Raw genomic sequence first — 18,574 nt, 5'->3', positions numbered from 1 at the left:
GGCATGACGTGCTGCGGTACGAAAAATACACATCGCAGGTCAATTTCTGCACGGAATTTTTAGCAGCGTGAATGAGATTTGTTAGATCTCCCCCACTTTGCTGCTATTGTATTCTGCTGCGTATTTTCCATCCGCAATGCGGGACGGAAAAAACGCATCAATTCCGCAATGTGTGGATGAGCCCTAAGGCTGGGTTCCCACAGTGCAGATTTTCTGCAGATTTTGAATGCGTTTTTTAAGCCAAAACTAGAAACGGAACCTAAAAGAAAAAAAAATATATAGAAAGGCCTTATATGTCTCCTCTCCTGGATCCAATGGCACGTCCGCTGTCATATCCGCCATGTCAATTCTGCAAATTTTGCTGCAGATTCCTTGCGTAATTGCCGTGAATTTGACGAAAAATCGTCAGCGGACATTTTTTGTTACATCTGAGCGTGGCCTAAGACCTCTTTCACGCAGAGATTTTTCTGGCAATTTAATCTGCATCAAAAAGTGACTAAAAACTTTAGCATTATTGAAATGTCACATGACCACAAAATTGCTTCACAAAAATACCACAAACCAAAACGCAGTTGTATGTAGTGCTTTTTATATTTTACTATAATATCTGGCTGCCCTAAAGAACGCCTAAAAAAACATGGTTAAAAATCCCATCAGGGCCATCACAGGCATAATTTTTCTGGTTTTAAAAATGTTAGTGTTAGTGGGTTTTTTTTATGGCGTTTTTAGCTGCTTTTTTGTGGCGTTTTTAATTTAGTGTCATTTCATACATGCGTTTTTTATGGTGTTTTGAAATCCTATAGAGAATCTTATGGGAAAAACGCCTGAAAAAACACCTGAAAAAACGCCATACCCAGAGCATGCTGCGTTTTGAAAAAAATGAAATAAGAAAATTTTCCTCTCCCTGCACGCCGATTTTCGCTGCGTTTTTCGCAGCAAAATACGCTTTCTCTGCCTCCCATTGAAGTCAATGGGAGGTCAGAGGCGTAAACGATAGGGCATGTCGCTTCTTTCTCCCGCGAGGCAGGTTTTACCGCTCGCGGGAGAAAACCGCCCCCGCCTCCCATTGAAATCAACGGGAGGCATTTTCGGGCCGTTTTTGACAAGTTTTTTTGGCGCGGTTTGTATAATAAAATAAAATGGATCTATAAAAAAAATAAAAATGATGATAATAATAATAATAATAATTTCCAGGTTGATTTATATAAAAATATGATATGTGTATTTAAAATTGAATTCAATGAAATTCTATAAAAAAAAATAAAATAAGTAAAAATGACCACATATAATGGAACATGGAAGAGTCATCATTGAAAATAATATACAACTCACACCGATCAGCCGTTACAATAAAACCACCTGTCCTATATTGTGCAGGTGGTCCTCGTGCCGTTAAAACAGCTCTGACCCATCGAGGCCTGGACTCCACAAGACCTCTGAAGGTCCCTGTGGTGTCCGGGACAAGACGTGAGCAGCAGATCCTTTATATCCTGTAAGTTGTGAGGTGCGGCCTCCATGGATCGGACCTGTTTTTCCAGCACATCCCACTGATGATCGATCAGATTGAGATCTGGGAAATTTGGAGACAAGTCATCGCCTTGAAGTCTTTGTCATGTTCCTCAGACCATTCCTGAAGATTATTTGAAGTGTGGTGCGGGCATTATCCTGCTTAAAAAAAGCCACATAAATGCCAGGACCCATGGTTTCCCAGCAGAACATTGCCCAGATCATCACACTGCCTCCACCGGCTTGTCTTCTTCCCATAATGCATCCTGGTGCCATCTCTTCCCCAGGTAAGTGACGCACCCGCACCCGGCCGTCCACATGATGTATAAGAAAACGTGATTCATCAGACCAGGTCATCTTCTTTTGTTGCTCCATGCTCCAGTTCTGATAATCACGTGCCCATTGTTGGCGCTTTTGGCGATGGACAGGGGTCAGAATGGGCGCTCTGACCGATCTGCGGATACATAGCCCCGTATACAGCAAGCTGAGATGCTCTGTGTATTCTGACACCTTTCTATCATAGCTGCCGTAACTTTTTCAGCAATTAGTGCTACAGTGACTCTTCTGTGGGATCAGACCACATGGGCCCAGCCTTGGGGCATCTATGACCCTGTCACCGGTTAAACTTCGTGTAAAGGATCTGCCAGGCACTACGTCTGTGGATACTCCCAGGATTAATCAATCGACACCTGAGGCCGGACCTCTTAGACTGACTCCGGCTCCCACCAATCAGGGTGGCCAGCTCAGGAGTGGGAGAGCCTATCGCGGCCTGGTCAGTCGGAGTTAGCTCCGCCCCCTGTCCATTTATACCTGCCGTTTTCTCTTCCTCATTGCTTGTGATTCTTCCTGGTTTCCTGGCCCTGCTACAGCCTTGCTCCAGCCTGCTACTGCCTTGCTTCAGCCTTGCTACAGCTTCCGCTTATCCTGCTTCGCTCTGACCCCGGCTTGCTTCCTGCTCCTTGCTCTGCGTTCGTATACTTCGTTACTTCCTGACTCTGACTGGCTCGTTCACCAATCTTATCTGCTCGCGGTGTTCCGTGGGCTACTGCCCCTTCCCTTGCTTGTTCCCTGTTTGTATTCCCGTGCACTTAGTCAGCGTAGGGACCGCCGCCCAGTTGTACCCCGTCGCCTAGGGCGGGTCGTTGCAAGTAGGCAGGGACAGGGCGGTGGGTAGATTAGGGCTCACTTATCCCCTTCCCCTTCTTCCTGCCATAACACTTCCTTAGACCAATTTCGGTAGGTACTATCCACTATATACCGGAAACACCGCACAAGACCGGCCATTTTGGAGATGCTCTGACCCAGTCGTCTAGACATCACAATTTGGCCCTTGTCGCAGTCGCTCAGATCCTTACACTTGCCCATTTTTCCTACCTCCATCACATCAACTGGAAGAACTGACTGGTCACTTGCTGCTTAATACCCCCCCCCCCCCCCACTCCTTGTCAGGCGCGATTGTAACCAGATCATCATGTTATTCACTTCACCCGTCAGTGGTGGTGTGTTATGGCTGACCGTTACAATTATCCCATTTTGGGTCTTTGGGAACAGTTTTACTCACTTTTCAATTTCCAAGCTATTTATATGTGTCACAAAGTTACAAGGGATGTAGCCTTCTTCGCCCGTACGTTCAGACTTTGCCAACCACCAATCTCCTTTGGAACTAGGCAGAAAATATTATATTTAAGAATTTACATTTATTTTATACTTAATTTTACAATAATTAAATGCATCATCAATACATTTCTGAAACAGAAAAAAAAAATAAAAATAAAAAAAATGAAAAAATAAATCATTTGTACTAATAATTATTAATGACATTCAATTCCTAAAGGAAATTGATCAAGTAGATAACATGGAAAATAAGGAAATTACAATGAATGTCAGCTTCCTAATTATTGCAGCATTTATTAGCTATGATTTCCTGTAATAATTATCTAAAATAGAGAGGATCGATATGTGGCAGAGTATAAAGTAGCTGGGCATGCTGTGCATGCTTATGGCAAAAATGTTTAGTTAAATAGGCCTAAACCCATATAGATAGCTGTCGGCCGAATGTAATTCCTCTCGACTCCTACCTCGGCCGAGCCTGAATGTGTTTTCAATTGGTGTGAAGGAATAAGCTACTGCCAAACAGCTCTGGCACCGACTTATCTCCCACTGGCACAAAGAATCGGGCATGTTCAAATCCAACATACCCGATCCTTCTTTCCCACGACAGGGGACAGTCGGTACTTCCCTATACACATTATATAGTCGGCCGGGCTGGCCAAAATCGTCAGGTTTGGCCAATTATCCTCTAATGTGTATGGGACCCTAAATCCCGTGGGGCGCTCAGCAGACAAATTGGTCTAACTCTGCCCATATAGATAGCTGCTGGCCGAATGTATTTCCTACTGACTCCCTCATTTACCTGAATGTGTTTTCGAATGGTAGGGAGGAATAAGCCACTGCCAAGCACCTCTGGCACCGGCTTATCTCCTACTAGTACAAAGGATCGGGCATGTTCAAATCCCTCATGCCTGATCCTTCTTTTCACCGATGGTGAAAAGAGTCAGGACTTCCTCATACAAATAAGACAGTGGACTGGTTTCGCCAAAATCAGCGTGTTAGGCCAATTGTAGGGCTGGATTAGGGTCTCTGGAGGCTCCCGGACAAACATGTGGGAGGAAGGACGGGGACTGTCCTTTCTTTGGAAGCAGAAAAACTTAGAACATTTCTGCCATAATATGGCCCGGATAGGAGTGCCTTATATTTCCTAAATACAACCAGAAAGTGCCTAATAACAGTACCATAAAGGGCCCACTTTATACAGTCATATCGTGCCATATAGTGCTTACATAAAAGTACCATACAGTGAAAACATAACAAAGTTAGGTTTCATTCACATCTGCGTCGGGACTCCGTTCATGGGTTCCGTCAGACCTTTCCATCAGGGCAACCCCATGAATGGAAACCAAACCATAACTTTCTGTTTTCATTACCATTGATTTCAATGGTAATGCTACCATTGCTAATGGTTTCCGTTCCGTATGGTGTTGACTACGCTATTGATTCCGCCAAAAAAACTAAAACCTTACGGAACAGAAACAAACGTTCATGGGTTCCACTGACGGAAAGGTATGACGGAACCCATGAATGGAAGCCCGACGCAGATGTGAATGAATCTCAACAACATATTTATAGTTTACAGATAATTACACATCAAAAGAGTTTCTTGACTTGCAGGTAAAATAAAATAATGTTTAATTGGCCCATTTAGACATCAGAAAATGCAAATACTTAACGATGGACGATATAGAAAAGTGTGACATAATATCGGGCAATGTGGCGGCACAGCCCTGGGGCACAGAACGGCTCTTCATATAAAGTAGCCCCAGTGATTACATCATTGGGGTTACCTTTATGACATCAATGGGGGACACCCCGTAGTCAGAACTGGAGCAGTGAGACTTTAGGTATATTGTAAAAATGTAATTTTTCTAAATGACACTTACTCTGACAGGAGCTCGAGTTTCTCCCCTTTTTGTAGTTCCAGATCTCCATTATTTATAGGGGTATAATCATATAACGCAGCAACAAATTTCTTTTCTGTGCACAGAAGACAAATATTATTTTTTTTTTCAAAAATAGAGATGACACATGTCAGATGAATACCACAAGGACGGACTATGGAATAGGAACGAGCCCATGGCAATAGGGGGCCCATAGATTCTTAGTCGGCTACAACACTCCTTTCTCCTTTGGGACCATAGAGACACATTGCATGGTGTAGAAAGCAACTCGCAGGACACTTAAAGGAGTACAGAATTGGAAAAATATGGCTTTCTTCCAGAAACAGCACCACACCCTCGATGGGTTAAGTCTGGTGTTGCAGCTCAGCTACATTAAAATAAATGGAACTAAGATGCAACACCACACACAACCAAGGGACAGGTGTGGCGCTGTTTTGGAACATAGCAGAAACTTTTTTCTAACACTGTACAATCCCATTAAGCCTCAAACTAAACCACTAAAAAACACCCACAAAAGAACAAAGAAAGATCCATTTGGATCTAATTTGCATAAGCCCCGATTTCCTTAAACTTTGTGTTGTAAAAAAACGTAGATTTATCAAGGATACCAAAATGTACAAGTTGGGGAAAATTTGAAAATATTGCAAATTTTTTATTTTTTTTTCAAAATGGCAGACATGGCATGAGATATTGGTGCAACTTGCTAGGCATTTTAGATACAATCCTCCTCCTTATGCCGCCTCATGCCTGGCTTACAAACACAGCAAAAAATTATGGCTGATAAATTTGGCGTATTTTATGTCTCCTTTTAGCCACGCACTTGTTTATGAAGATTTTTCAAAACGGTTGAGCTTGGCATACAACGTGTCAACATTTAGCCCACACTTTGTACTATTTTGGCACAATTGGCTTAGTAAATCTCCCCAATGCTTCGATTCCCTGAGAACAATAAGATGCTACCGCACATACGCTCGTGTTCTTGAGGGATTGTCCCGTGAAATGGACCTTAAAAGAGCGGGGTTTATGCAAACTATCCCCAAAATGGGTATTTCTGGAAGGTTTTGTGGCCATTCCTGCATGGATTAAATATCCCATGCACGGTGATTCAGATGTTGTGTGGTATGTAAAGAGGGTTTTGCATAATGTATGGGGAGGAGCGATCGGAGTAACGACCGCTCGTCCTCATCCATAGCTCCGTGTGACAGGAGCAAGCGAGCGCCGATTAACGAGCTTTCTCGTCGATCGGCGCTCGTTGCAGCGGCCAATAGGGCCTTAAGCATTCACTGTTAGGCTATGTTCACACAGGGCGGATATGCTGCGTAAAAGCACACAGGGTATCTGTCCGAAAAACCGCACCAAATTGTGGTGCAGTTTTTCCATTTCGGAAAATTTACAGTATTTACACTACTTGTGAACATACCCTGAGGCTATATGCACGCAAGGCATATTCCGCACCAAAACCGCAGGTGTACGGACGTATTTCTACAGCTAAAACTGCACCTATTGATGCGTTTTTTTATGCATTTCTCGGTGCGGTATTTACATTTTGATGCGGTAATAGGTGCGGTAAAATGCATCATGGGACAAAAAATACTACAATGAGGGATTTATACATTTCTATTCCATAGTTATCAAGTCCTATCACCACTGGTGCCATATTAGGTCCCATGCACACGGCCTTAAAAACCATCCGTAATTGCAGACCGTAATTGCGGTCTGCAATTACGGACCCATTCACTTCTATTGACCGCGGACACCTTCCCGTATATTCACGGGTTAGTGTCCGGCGTGTAGAAGTGTACCGCAAATGATAGGACATGTCCGTTATTTTGCTTTTCACGGACCGTGCCCCCATACTTTATATGGGAGCACGACCTGCATTAGCGGGTGGTTGTCCGCGGCCATCGGCGGCTGGCCATGCCTGCAATCGTGGGCCGTGTACAAGGTGCCTAAGGGTTTTAGCAATGTAAAGCTTTGTAATACCTGGAGGTTCCCGGTAATATTTATGATCCTATCAAGGGTTAAATAAACATATTACTGGAGATGAAAGTTTTTGAAGCCATCAGTAAGAATGTGGAGCATCTCTCACCTTTTTGTGATATTCTACTTTGTGCAGGACAATTCTGCGGTCGTGTAGCTGGAACCTGGAATCAGAATGGAGTGTGAGACAATCTGGGCCTCCTGTATATATAAAGACTCTGTCACTGCCCTAGTCCTGTATCGAACTACCCTGATCATGGCCAAGTGTCTTGTTAGTGTCCCCCCTGGTACCGAGCACCCAGGGCACATATTCTGCCAGACCCCCCCCCCCCCCTAGCTACTCCCATGATATCACTGACTCGGAAAGGTCCCTGTTCACGCTGGCATCATGGCTTCTGCTCATAATGGAGCCATGACAGTTATGATGGTTCTGTCTTCCAATCGATGCCATATTTAGTTTAACAGGGTCTGTCGGGAGTTCCAATGTTTTGGACGGCAAGAAAAGCATGTAAGTGTAAAGAAAGCCTTAGTTATTTTTTTATCATTTGACCCTTTTTATTTGAATATTTACTGAAATTTGAAATTGTTGACATGCGCTTCTTCCCGCAGTAGCCCTGCTAAACTTGATAAATCTTGATGACCTCCCTTGGAAAACTGGACCTCTAGAGAAGGGCCGTCCATATGGACCATCACGTAGCAAGTGGGGGAACAGGACCATCATTTGGATAATATGCTGGTACTATGTCTGACATAGGGGGGGGTACACCTAGAAGGAAAGGTCCTATTGAATATCTAATATAGGCCACCTGACCACATGCGTGACCCCAGACAATGATCTTAGGTCCATAACATCCAATATTTTGCTATATGGCTCCTCAGTTCTGAAGAGCTTCACCCAGAAGTAATTGGGGAGGTCCGATTTGAGGATCTGCTCTTGGGTGAGTTGCATATTTACCCCTTGCCCCGGCACCACCTTCGCCATTTTATTCTAAGCATTAGTATCACTATAGCATGATACCTCCATACCAAAATAATCTATTTACATAACTTACTATTGGCGGATGAGAGGGCTTGTAAAATTGGCCAGCAGGAGAACTCAGATTAAAATGTTCATCTTTCTTCCAAGACAGCTTTTTACTGCCAATCACCCCCATCCTTGAATTTAAAGAAAACATATCATAAATGGAAAGCATGACTCCAGTCACATAAGAAAATTCTCCTACTAGGGTTAAGTTCTTTTCTTCCAAACTCTACACAGAAGTTGTACCAAAATCGACAATTATCATCTATCTACAGGATTTAGGCAGGAAAATGCAAACTACGGGCTGCGGGAAGGTACGGACTGAGGAAGATGCCACTTTCCCACATAGGATTTATAAGGCTTCAGTCACATCTGAGTCGGGAGTCCGTTCAAGGGTTCCGTCTGAGCTTTCCATCACGGGAACCCATCAACGGAATCCAAACTGAAACAAATGGAAACCATAGGTTTCCGTTTGCATCATCATTGATTTCAATGGTGACGGATGTGGTACAAATGGTTTCTGTTTGTCACTGTTGTGTAAGGGTTCCGTCCTTTTAGTCGACTGCGCTATTCATTCCATCAAAACGATTGAACCCTTAAACAACGGTGACAAACGGAAACCATTAGCACCGGATCCGTCACCATTGAAATCGATGATGATGCAAACAGAAACCTATGGTTCCAGTTTGTTTCAGTTTGGATTCCGTTCATGGGTTCCCCTGATGGAAAGCTCTGACGGAACCCCTGAACGGAGCCCTGACGCAGATGTGAACGAATCCTTACAAAGTTTCATATATTCAAATCTACTATAGATTTATGCAAAATAATTATTACTATAGGTACTCTTTGAAATAAAAGTAAATTTGTCATGCAGTTCACAACTATGTATGTAAAGTTTTTAGAAGTTTAGCAGAAATATACAGTAGATATTGGAGATAAAGTGATGATGGTAAACGTCCTGTAATCCTGATGAAGAACATTCCGGACATTCTGATGAAACCGTCGGACCGGTGTTAAAACGCATAGCTACTGTTTTATATGATGATTAAACTCTTTTACCCCAACACTGCATAATTCTTCTAGATGTTGGCAGCACTGTTTTATTTTCCAGATTTTCTACATTTTACCGCAGTTATTATCCAGTCACTATGTGGTGGTAATATGTTGTTATGGTGTGGCGGTATTATTCAGTAACAGTATGGTGGTATTATTCAGTCACTATGTGGTTATGGTGTGGCGGTATTATTCAGTAACAGTATGGTGGTATTATTCAGTCACTATGTGGTTATGGTGTGGCGGTATTATTCAGTAACAGTATGGGGGTATTATTCAGTCACTATGTGGTTATGGTGTGGCGGTATTATTCAGTCACTATGTGATTATGGTGTGGCGGTATTATTCAGTCACTATGTGGTTATGGTGTAGCAATATTATTCAGTAACAGTTTGGGAGTATTATTCAGTCACTATGTGGTTATGGTGTGGTGGTATTATTCAGTAACAGTATGGTGGTATTATTCAGTCACTATGTGGTTATGGTGTGGTGGTATTATTCAGTAACAGTATGGGGGTATTATTGAGTCACTATGTGGTTATGGTGTGGCGGTATTATTAGTAACAGTATGGGGGTATTGTTCAGTCACTATGTGGTTATAATGTGGAGGTATTATTCACTAACAGTATGGGGGTATTATTCAGTCACTATGTGGTTATGATGTGGCTATATTATTCAGTAACAGTATGGGGGTATCATTCACTCACTATGTGATTATGGTGTGGAGGTATTATTCAGTCACTATGTGATTATAGTGTGGCGGTATTATTCAGTAATAGTATGGTGGTATTATTCAGTCACTATGTGGTTATGATGTGGGGGTATTATTCAGTAACGGTATGGTGGTATTATTCAGTCACTATTTGGTTATGGTGTGGTGGTATTATTCAGCAATAGTATGGTGGTATTATTCAGTAACTATGTGGTTATGGTGTGGTGGTATTATTCAGTAACACTATGGAGGTATTATCCAGTCACTATGTGGTTATGGTATGGCAGTATTATTCAGTAACAGTATGGGGGTATTATTCAGTCACTATGTGGTGGTAATATGTGATCGTGGTGTGGCGGTATTATTCGGTAACAAGATGGTGGTATTATTCAGTCACTATGTGGTTATGATGGGGCAGTATTATTCAGTAACAGTATGGTGGTATTATTCAGTCACTATGTGATCATGGTGTGGCAGTATTATTCAGTAACAGTATGGGGGTATTATTCATTCACTATGTTGTTATGGTGTGGTGGTATTATTCAGTAACAGTATGGGGGTATTATTCATTCACTATGTGGTTATGGTGTGGTGGTATTATTCAGTAACAGTATGGGGGTATTATGCAGTCACTATGTGGTTATGGTGTGACAGTATTATTCAGTAACAGTATGGGGGTATTATTCAGTCACTATGTGGTTATGGTGTGGCGGTATTATTCAGTAACAGTATGGGGGTATTATTCAGTCACTATGTGGTTATTGTGTGGCGGTATTATTCAGTAACAGTATGGTGGTATCATTCAGTCACTATGTGATCATAATGTGGCGGTATTTTTCAGTAACAGTATGGGGGTATTATTCATTCACTATGTGGTTATGGTGTGGTGGTGTTATTCAGTAACAGTATGGGGGTATTATTCATTCACTATGTGGTTATGGTGTGGAGGTATTATTAGTAACAGTATGGGGGTATTATTCAGACATTATGTGGTTATGGTGTGACAGTATTATTTAGTAACATTATGGTGTAAAATGATTCAGTAACTTTGTGATCATGGTGTGGCAGAATTATTCAGTAACAGTATTAGGGTATTATTCAGTCACTGCGTGGTTATTGTGTGGCGGTATTATTCAGTAACTGTATGGGGGTATTATTCAGTCACTATGTGCTTATGGTGGGGCGGTGTTATGCAGTAACAGTATGGTGGTATTATTCAGTCACTATGTGATCATGGTGTGGTGGTATTTTTCAGTAAAAGTATGGGGGTATTATTCAGTCACTATGTGGCTATGGTGTGGCGGTATTTTTCAGTAACAGTATGGGGGTATTATTCAGTCACTATGTGATCATGGTGTGGCGGTATTTTTCAGTAACAGTATGGGGGTATTATTCAGTCACTATGTTGTTATGGTGTGGCGGTATTATTCAGTAACAGTATGGGGGTATTATTCCGCCACTATGTGGTTATGGTGTGGCGGTATTATTCAGTAACCGTATGGGGGTATTATTCACTCACTATGTAGTCATGATGTGGTGGTATTATTCAGTCACTATGTGGTTATGGTATGGAGGTATTATTCAGTAACAGTATGGGGGTATTATTCATTCACTATGTGGTTATGGTGTGGAGGTATTATTCAGTAACAGTATGGGGGTATTATTCAGTCACTATGAGGTTATGGTGTGGCGGTATTATTAGTAACAGTATGGGGGTATTATTCAGTCACTATGTGGTTATAATGTGGAGGTATTATTCACTAACAGTATGGAGGTATTATTGATTCACTACGTGGTTATGGTGTGGCGGTATTATTCAGTAACAGTATGGGCATATTATTCAGTCACTATGTGGTTATGGTGTGGCAGTATTGTTCAGTAACAGTATGAGGGTATTATTCAGTCACTATGTGATCATGGTATGGCAGTATTGTTCAGTAACTGTATGGGGGTATTATTCAGTCACTATGTGGTGGTAATATGTGATCGTGGTGTGGCGGTATTATTCGGTAACAAAATGGTGGTATTATTCAGTCACTATGTGGTTATGATGGGGCAGTATTATTCAGTAACAGTATGGTGGTATTATTCAGTCACTATGTGATCATGGTGTGGCAGTATTATTCAGTAACAGTATGGGGGTATTATTCATTCACTATGTGGTTATGGTGTGGTGGTATTATTCAGTAACAGTATGGGGGTATTATTCATTCACTATGTGGTTATGGTGTGGTGGTATTATTCAGTAACAGTATGGGGGTATTATGCAGTCACTATGTGGTTATGGTGTGGCGGTATTATTCAGTAACAGTATGGGGGTATTATTCAGTCACTATGTGGTTATGGTGTGGAGGTATTATTCAGTAACAGTATGGGGGTATTATGCAGTCACTATGTGGTTATGGTGTGGCGGTATTATTCAGTAACAGTATGGGGGTATTATTCAGTCACTATGTGGTTATTGTGTGGCGGTATTATTCAGTAACAGTATGGGGGTATTATTCATTCACTATGTGGTTATGGTGTGGAGGTATTATTAGTAACAGTATGGGGGTATTATTCAGACATTATGTGGTTATGGTGTGACAGTATTATTTAGTAACATTATGGTGTAAAATGATTCAGTAACTTTGTGACCATGGTGTGGCAGAATTATTCAGTAACAGTATTAGGGTATTATTCAGTCACTGTGTGGTTATTGTGTGGCGGTATTATTCAGTCACTATGTGCTTATGGTGGGGTGGTATTATGCAGTAACAGTATGGTGGTATTATTCAGTCACTATGTGATCATGGTGTGGCGGTATTTTTCAGTAACAGTATGGGGGTATTATTCAGTCACTATGTGATCATGGTGTGGCGGTATTTTTCAGTAACAGTATGGGGGTATTATTCAGTCACTATGTTGTCATGGTGTGGCGGTATTATTCAGTAACAGTATGGGGGTATTATTCCACCACTATGTGGTTATGGTGTGGCGGTATTATTCAGTAACAGTATGGGGGTATTATTCACTCACTATGTAGTCATGATGTGGTGGTATTATTCAGTCACTATGTGGTTATGGTATGGAGGTATTATTCAGTAACAGTATGGGGGTATTATTCAGTCACTATGTGGCGGTAATATGTGATCATGGTGTGGCAGTATTATTCAGTAACAGTATGGTAGTGTTATTCAGTCAAAATATTGTGGTAATATGTGGTCATGGTGTGGCGGTATTGTTTGTCCCAGTGGTATCTTTGGTAATATTGGCCTCGGTATACTGGGTTTTGTTCCGTAATAGTATGGTGATATTTGTTGCTTGTACAGTGGTATTATTTGGTAACCTTATGACGGTATAATTTAGCAGCATATTGTCATTTATAGAAAATGGTCTTATATCTATGTTGTCTTTGACACTCGCAACGGCACTGGGTCCCGCACATCCGAGCAATGGGGTAGGTAGGGGCGCAGGTGAAAAATTTGCCCTTGGGCCCAAAGGACTCTAGTTACGGCACTGATTAAGGGCTGATTCAGACGGCCGTGGCATTTTTGCGCACGCAAAACACGCTGCGTTTTGCCTGCGCAAAAGCCACTTACCTGCTCCGTGAGGCAGCATCATATGATGCGCGGCTGCGTGATTTTCGCGCAGCCGCCATCATTATGACACGCCATTCGGATGTTTGTAAACAGAAAAGCACGTGGTGCTTTTCTGTTTACATTCATCCTTTTGACAGCTGGTGCGCGAAACAGGCAGTTCGCACGGAAGTGCTTCCGTGCGACCTGCGTGGTTTTCACGCACCCATTGACTTCAATGGGTGCGTGATGCGCAAAATACGCGGAGATATTGACCATGTCGCGCTTTTTGCGCAGCGGACAAACGCTGCGCAAAAAGCACGGACTGTCTGTACTGCCCCATAGACTTGTATTGGTCTGTGCGTGGCGCGTGAAACCCACGCGGCCCGCACGGACGCAATACACGTTCGTGTGAATCCAGCCTAATTCAGGGTGGAATACCTTAACGTTAATGTTATATTCTTTATATTTAATTAAGGATATAATATTTCAATACATTTAAACCATACACGTCTTCTGATATCATCACAAACCCATAACGGGCAAGAAATCCACCCTAGCTGTACACATCAGTCTGCTCTGCACTATGTATTAATATCAGCATTTCCTGATGAATGGTGTGGACAGGAAGCAGTTCTATTTTTGCTGCGCTCTGAACTGGCCGCATGTTCTACTTTTGCTTTAGCTATGCAAATCATGAATAAAGAAAAGAGACAATTCTAATATTAAATACTCAATGGAGGTCAACAGTCCGGCTATTCAGCAATGGTTATAGCTGTTCAGTGTTAGGAGCACCTGGCGGCACTACATGCGCTGCCGCATCATCCCTCTGTATGACGCCGTATTACAGAGATTTTTTTTTCCCCTGGAAGCAATGCCTCTAGAGTGAAATACCTCCAAAATACAGCATCCAATGAAACACACCATTATATATATACAGACCTCTATGGATGCCTAATTATAGTTCCATACAACTCAAAGCCATAATACAGTAACGTGCATGAGCCCCTAAAGCAGCGTTTTCCAACCAGCGTTCCCCAGAACACAGCAGAAGGATGTCAATCTGTATAACAAATCAGATTTATATATCATGCAGGGTATTTGGAAACTATGTGGCATCTCCTGTGGTCATTGTAATGGCTATTATTGTTGGTTTTCATCCTGGATCTGTGCAGGTGAAAATAGTGACTCAAAAACATCTGAAATTTATATTTAATAAGACTTATAGTTCCAGGTCATGTTTTATTTAAAGCATACCTAACATTTTTTGTTAACTTTTAGAGCAAGTTGTCATGTGTGTGTACTATTTCTGGTCATTATTTGACAGTAATGAGCAGTGTAGCTGTGACTCCAGCACTGGGGTGATATATTACACTTACTGGAAGCAGCAGCAGCATGAAGGAGATTACACAGCAGTAATGAGCATTGTAGCTGTGAATCCAGCACTGGGGTGAGATATAACACTTACTAGAGGCTGCAGAAGTGTTTGTGTGTGTGTGTGTGTGTGTGTGTGTGTGTGTGTGTGTGTGTGCGCGTGCGCGTGTGTGTGTCTGCCTCTCTCTCACTCTGCTCCTGCTCTCCCCCTCCATAGACTTCTGTAGGCAGCTGTAACCTGGTCGCTCAGTCCGTCTCCTCTTGAGGAGATGGAAAAAGCAGTAAATTCAGAGTGAATGAACAGTTAGGAGGGGGAGAGAGGAAAGGAGCCTGATAAGTGGAGAAAGAAGCTTTTTTCATTAATAAGATTTATTACAAAGTTTCTTGTATTCCCTTGATTTATTTGTTAAAATGTTAGTGTCCATTTGAAAGTGGTAATCTTGTAGGCCAATAATAAAGCAACCAATTAATGCAGCCATAATGTGTAACTTGAAGCTCATGGGCCGCATTGCAAAATCTGTAACACGGCCCCCCATCTACCATGTGCCATGTATGTATGTATGTATGTATGTATGTATGTATGTATGTATGTATGTCTTCTTATGCGGGCCCTCTCAGGCACCATGACCCACGTGTCCTCCGCAGCCACTAAAGCTAAGCCCCTTAAATAGAAGGCAATTGCAAACAGGAATAATCAGAACACAGAAGCAATTTTGTGAATAAAACAGTATATTAGGAAATTGCTGATATATAATATATATTACGTACCTTTATTGAAAACTGAAAATGTCCCATTTTTCCAGAAACCACAGGTGTAGTAAATGTGTGAAGTCTTTCTCTACAACGTTCAGCAATTTCTGCTACAGACCTGTCAAAGTCTCTACATCCAAAACCCATATTTCATGGTAACTACAGCTTCGGTCTCCAGGTTTCCTTCCCAGCCTACAAGCCTGAATGATTAAATCAGCACGTACCCCAGTCCCTCCTCACCCTCCCGTTACTATAGAGTAGTGATTGTTTTGATCATCATTATCTTTTTGTTACTTGGATGTGTTTGATGCTTTATATCAGTCGTATAGCTATAGGGGTTGCGTAGGCTTTTATGTTGCCGAGGGGCCTGTGAGACCCATAGGACAAGGGCCCATGTTGTGATTGCAGCCTGTTGCCATGCCAGTGACTTGGTTATCTTGCAGGGTACCAGAACCCACCAGAGTACCTAGAAGAGGCTTCCGGTGGGCCCAGACTCTGGCACAACAATGGTCTACAAAGGAACAGTAGAAGACAACCACACCTGAAGGTGACTTTGGAGCCAAACACTTGTCACTAGGGTCTATTTCTTATGGGATGATTTACACATAACCTATTAGATCTTTTATGATATGTCCTGTGTGTACAATGAGAACACCAAAGATTATGATACAATTTAAAGTGAATGTTTACATGTTCTGTATAAATGGAGGGTGGGCCCAAAAAACCCAGTTGGACACTGTTATCCTGTCTAAGGAGTCTTGTGAATAAAGAGTTTTAGAACATGGTATTAGCTAGTAAGAATAATCATCTGTAGGCAAACCTGTTTTGATCTTTTGGACCTCATCAGCACAGGGTAAGTAGGGATGTAACTTTAGGCAGAATTTCCCAATCAGGAGACCCCGGGGATTTTCAGATCTTTGGTCAGGGGTTCCCCACAGCAGCAGCATACAGCATGGCCTGTAACTATTACAGCACAGATGGAAAACTGATTTTCATCTACTCAAAGATGCTTGGTGAAGCATTCAATATATCTGAGCTAAATTACAGCACTGAGAAATAACTGTAGAATGCATTACATGTCCCCAAACCAAGCTTTGTTAAGGTACTAATAAGAAGAGAGGTCAACAAGTAGTAAAAACATTTTTTCAGAGATTCCCTCACGGCAATATGGTTGACAATCACTGCTATAGGGGTTTAAGAGATTGTGGTTGCACCTGGGCCTGGTGCCAGAGGGGCCAAATTGCCCTTTTGTCCTAAATGAGGACACCAGCACTGCCAATGACATGTCATAGTTGGTGGACCCCGTTACAGATTTTTCATTAGGGCCCTGAAGCTTCAAGTTACGCCTCTTAGAGTAGATATAAAGTTTAGTATGTGCCATGCAGTAGATACAGAATCCTCTTAGGGAGAACCAGCAGGGAGACATTGTATAATCTTTCCTAGAAAATAAAAAAAAAAGCTCAAGAAAGGAGAAAACGGTGACTAACTTGCCTTTAAGGGCTCATGCCTACTTCAGTTATTTTCTTCAGTGTCTTATACATTTGTTTAATGGATAGCACACTCCTTCTCTCCTCCTGACATCACTGTCCATATATCGACAGTGATGTCAGGGGCTTCCTCATTAATGGTGTCCCAGAGCAGAGCCACGAGCGCTCTGTCTGGGACTCCTTCTCTCCTCCTGACATCACTGTCCATATATGGACAGTGATGTCAGAGGGAAATAAGGAGTCCCAGGCAGAGCGCTACAAGTGGCTCTGCTCCGGAACTCTGTCTCTGGGGAAGCCTCTGACATCACTGTCCATATATGGACAGTGATGTCAGGAGGAGAGAAGAAGTCCCAGAAAGAGCGATAGCGGCTCCGCTCTGGGACACCATCAATGGGGAAGCCCCTGACATCACTGTCCATATATGGACAGTGATGTCAGGAAGAGAGGAGTCCCAGACAGAGGGCTAGCGGCTCTGCTCCGGGACTCCGTCTCTGGGGAAGCCCCTGACATCACTGTCCATATATGGACAGTAATGTCAGGAGGAGAGGAGTCCCAGGCAGAGCGCTAGAAGCGGCTCTGCTCCGGGACTCTGTCTCTGGGGAAGCCCCTGACATCAATGTCCATATATGGAGAGTGTTGTCAGGAGCAGAGCAGTGTCCCATGACCGGGACTTTGGCTCTGGGTTTACCCCTGACGTCACTAGCCGTATATGGACAGTGATGTCAGGGGCTTCCCCAGAGCTGGAGTACCCGAGCAGAGCCTTTACTAGTGCTCTGCCCAGGACTTCATCTCTGCTCCGGACATCACTATCCATATATGGACAGTGATGTCAGGAGCAGAGCAGGAGTCACAGGCAGAGTGCTAGTAGTGCTTTGCCTGGGACTATGGCTCTGCTGTGGCCCCTGACAACATTGTCCATATATGCACAGTGACGTCAGGGGTTTCTCCTGAAGCGGAATCCCCAGCCAGTGCATCAGCAATTCTCTGGCTGGGGATTCCACTCCTAGAGGGAACCCCAAATTGCTATCTACAGGGGGAGGCTGTGTGGTACTACCAGGGAGGGTGGCTGTGTGGCACTACCAGGGAGGGGGCTGTGTGGCACTACCAGGTAGCAGGGCTGTGTGGCACTACCTGGGAGGAGGGCGCTGTGTGGCTCTACCTGGGAGGGGGGTTGTGTGGCAATACCTGGGAGCTGGGGGCTGTGTGGCACTACCTGGGAGGAGTGGGCGGTGTGGCACTACCTGGGAGGGGGCTGTGTGGCACTACCTGGGATGGGGGCTGTGTGGCACTACCTGGGAGGTGGGGGCTGTGTGGCACAACCTGGAAGGGGGGCTGTGTGGCACTACCTGGGGGGGCTGCGTGGCATTACCAGGGGGGGCTGTTTGGCACTCCCTGGGAGGGGGGCTGTGTTCCACTCTCTACAGAGGGCACTAAATTTAAGGTACAAACTGGGGGCATAACTTTTATATGGGGGCATAAAAAGAGCCTTACCTCTATATGGTGGCACAAAGTGCCATTTTCTGCCATTTTACTGCCATCGTGAGTTCCCCTGCAAAGAGGCCTACTAAGTCTGTGTCCAAGGGCCCACATAAACCTGGAGCCGGCCCTGGATCTGCTTA

General features: G+C 43.3%; 1 protein-coding gene across 1 annotated transcript in view; it reads right to left on the bottom strand.

Annotated features, from left to right (window-relative positions):
• BLK (BLK proto-oncogene, Src family tyrosine kinase) overlaps positions 1–8,155 on the bottom strand; it is a 55,611-nt gene extending 47,456 nt beyond the window's left edge. The window contains exons 1-4 of the mRNA XM_075863548.1: positions 8,054–8,155; positions 7,111–7,165; positions 5,004–5,097; positions 3,068–3,169 (exon numbers count right to left, since the gene is read on the bottom strand). Coding sequence (XP_075719663.1) covers positions 3,068–3,169; positions 5,004–5,097; positions 7,111–7,165; positions 8,054–8,155 — 353 coding nt within the window. The remainder of the gene's footprint in view (positions 1–3,067; positions 3,170–5,003; positions 5,098–7,110; positions 7,166–8,053) is intronic.
• Between the last annotated feature and the right edge of the window lie 10,419 nt (positions 8,156–18,574).

Source organism: Rhinoderma darwinii, chromosome 4, assembly GCF_050947455.1.
Source record: "Rhinoderma darwinii isolate aRhiDar2 chromosome 4, aRhiDar2.hap1, whole genome shotgun sequence".
NCBI lineage: Eukaryota > Metazoa > Chordata > Amphibia > Anura > Rhinodermatidae > Rhinoderma > Rhinoderma darwinii.
Note: the sequence above shows the minus strand (reverse complement) of the source record. Positions and strands in the feature narration are given on the sequence as shown.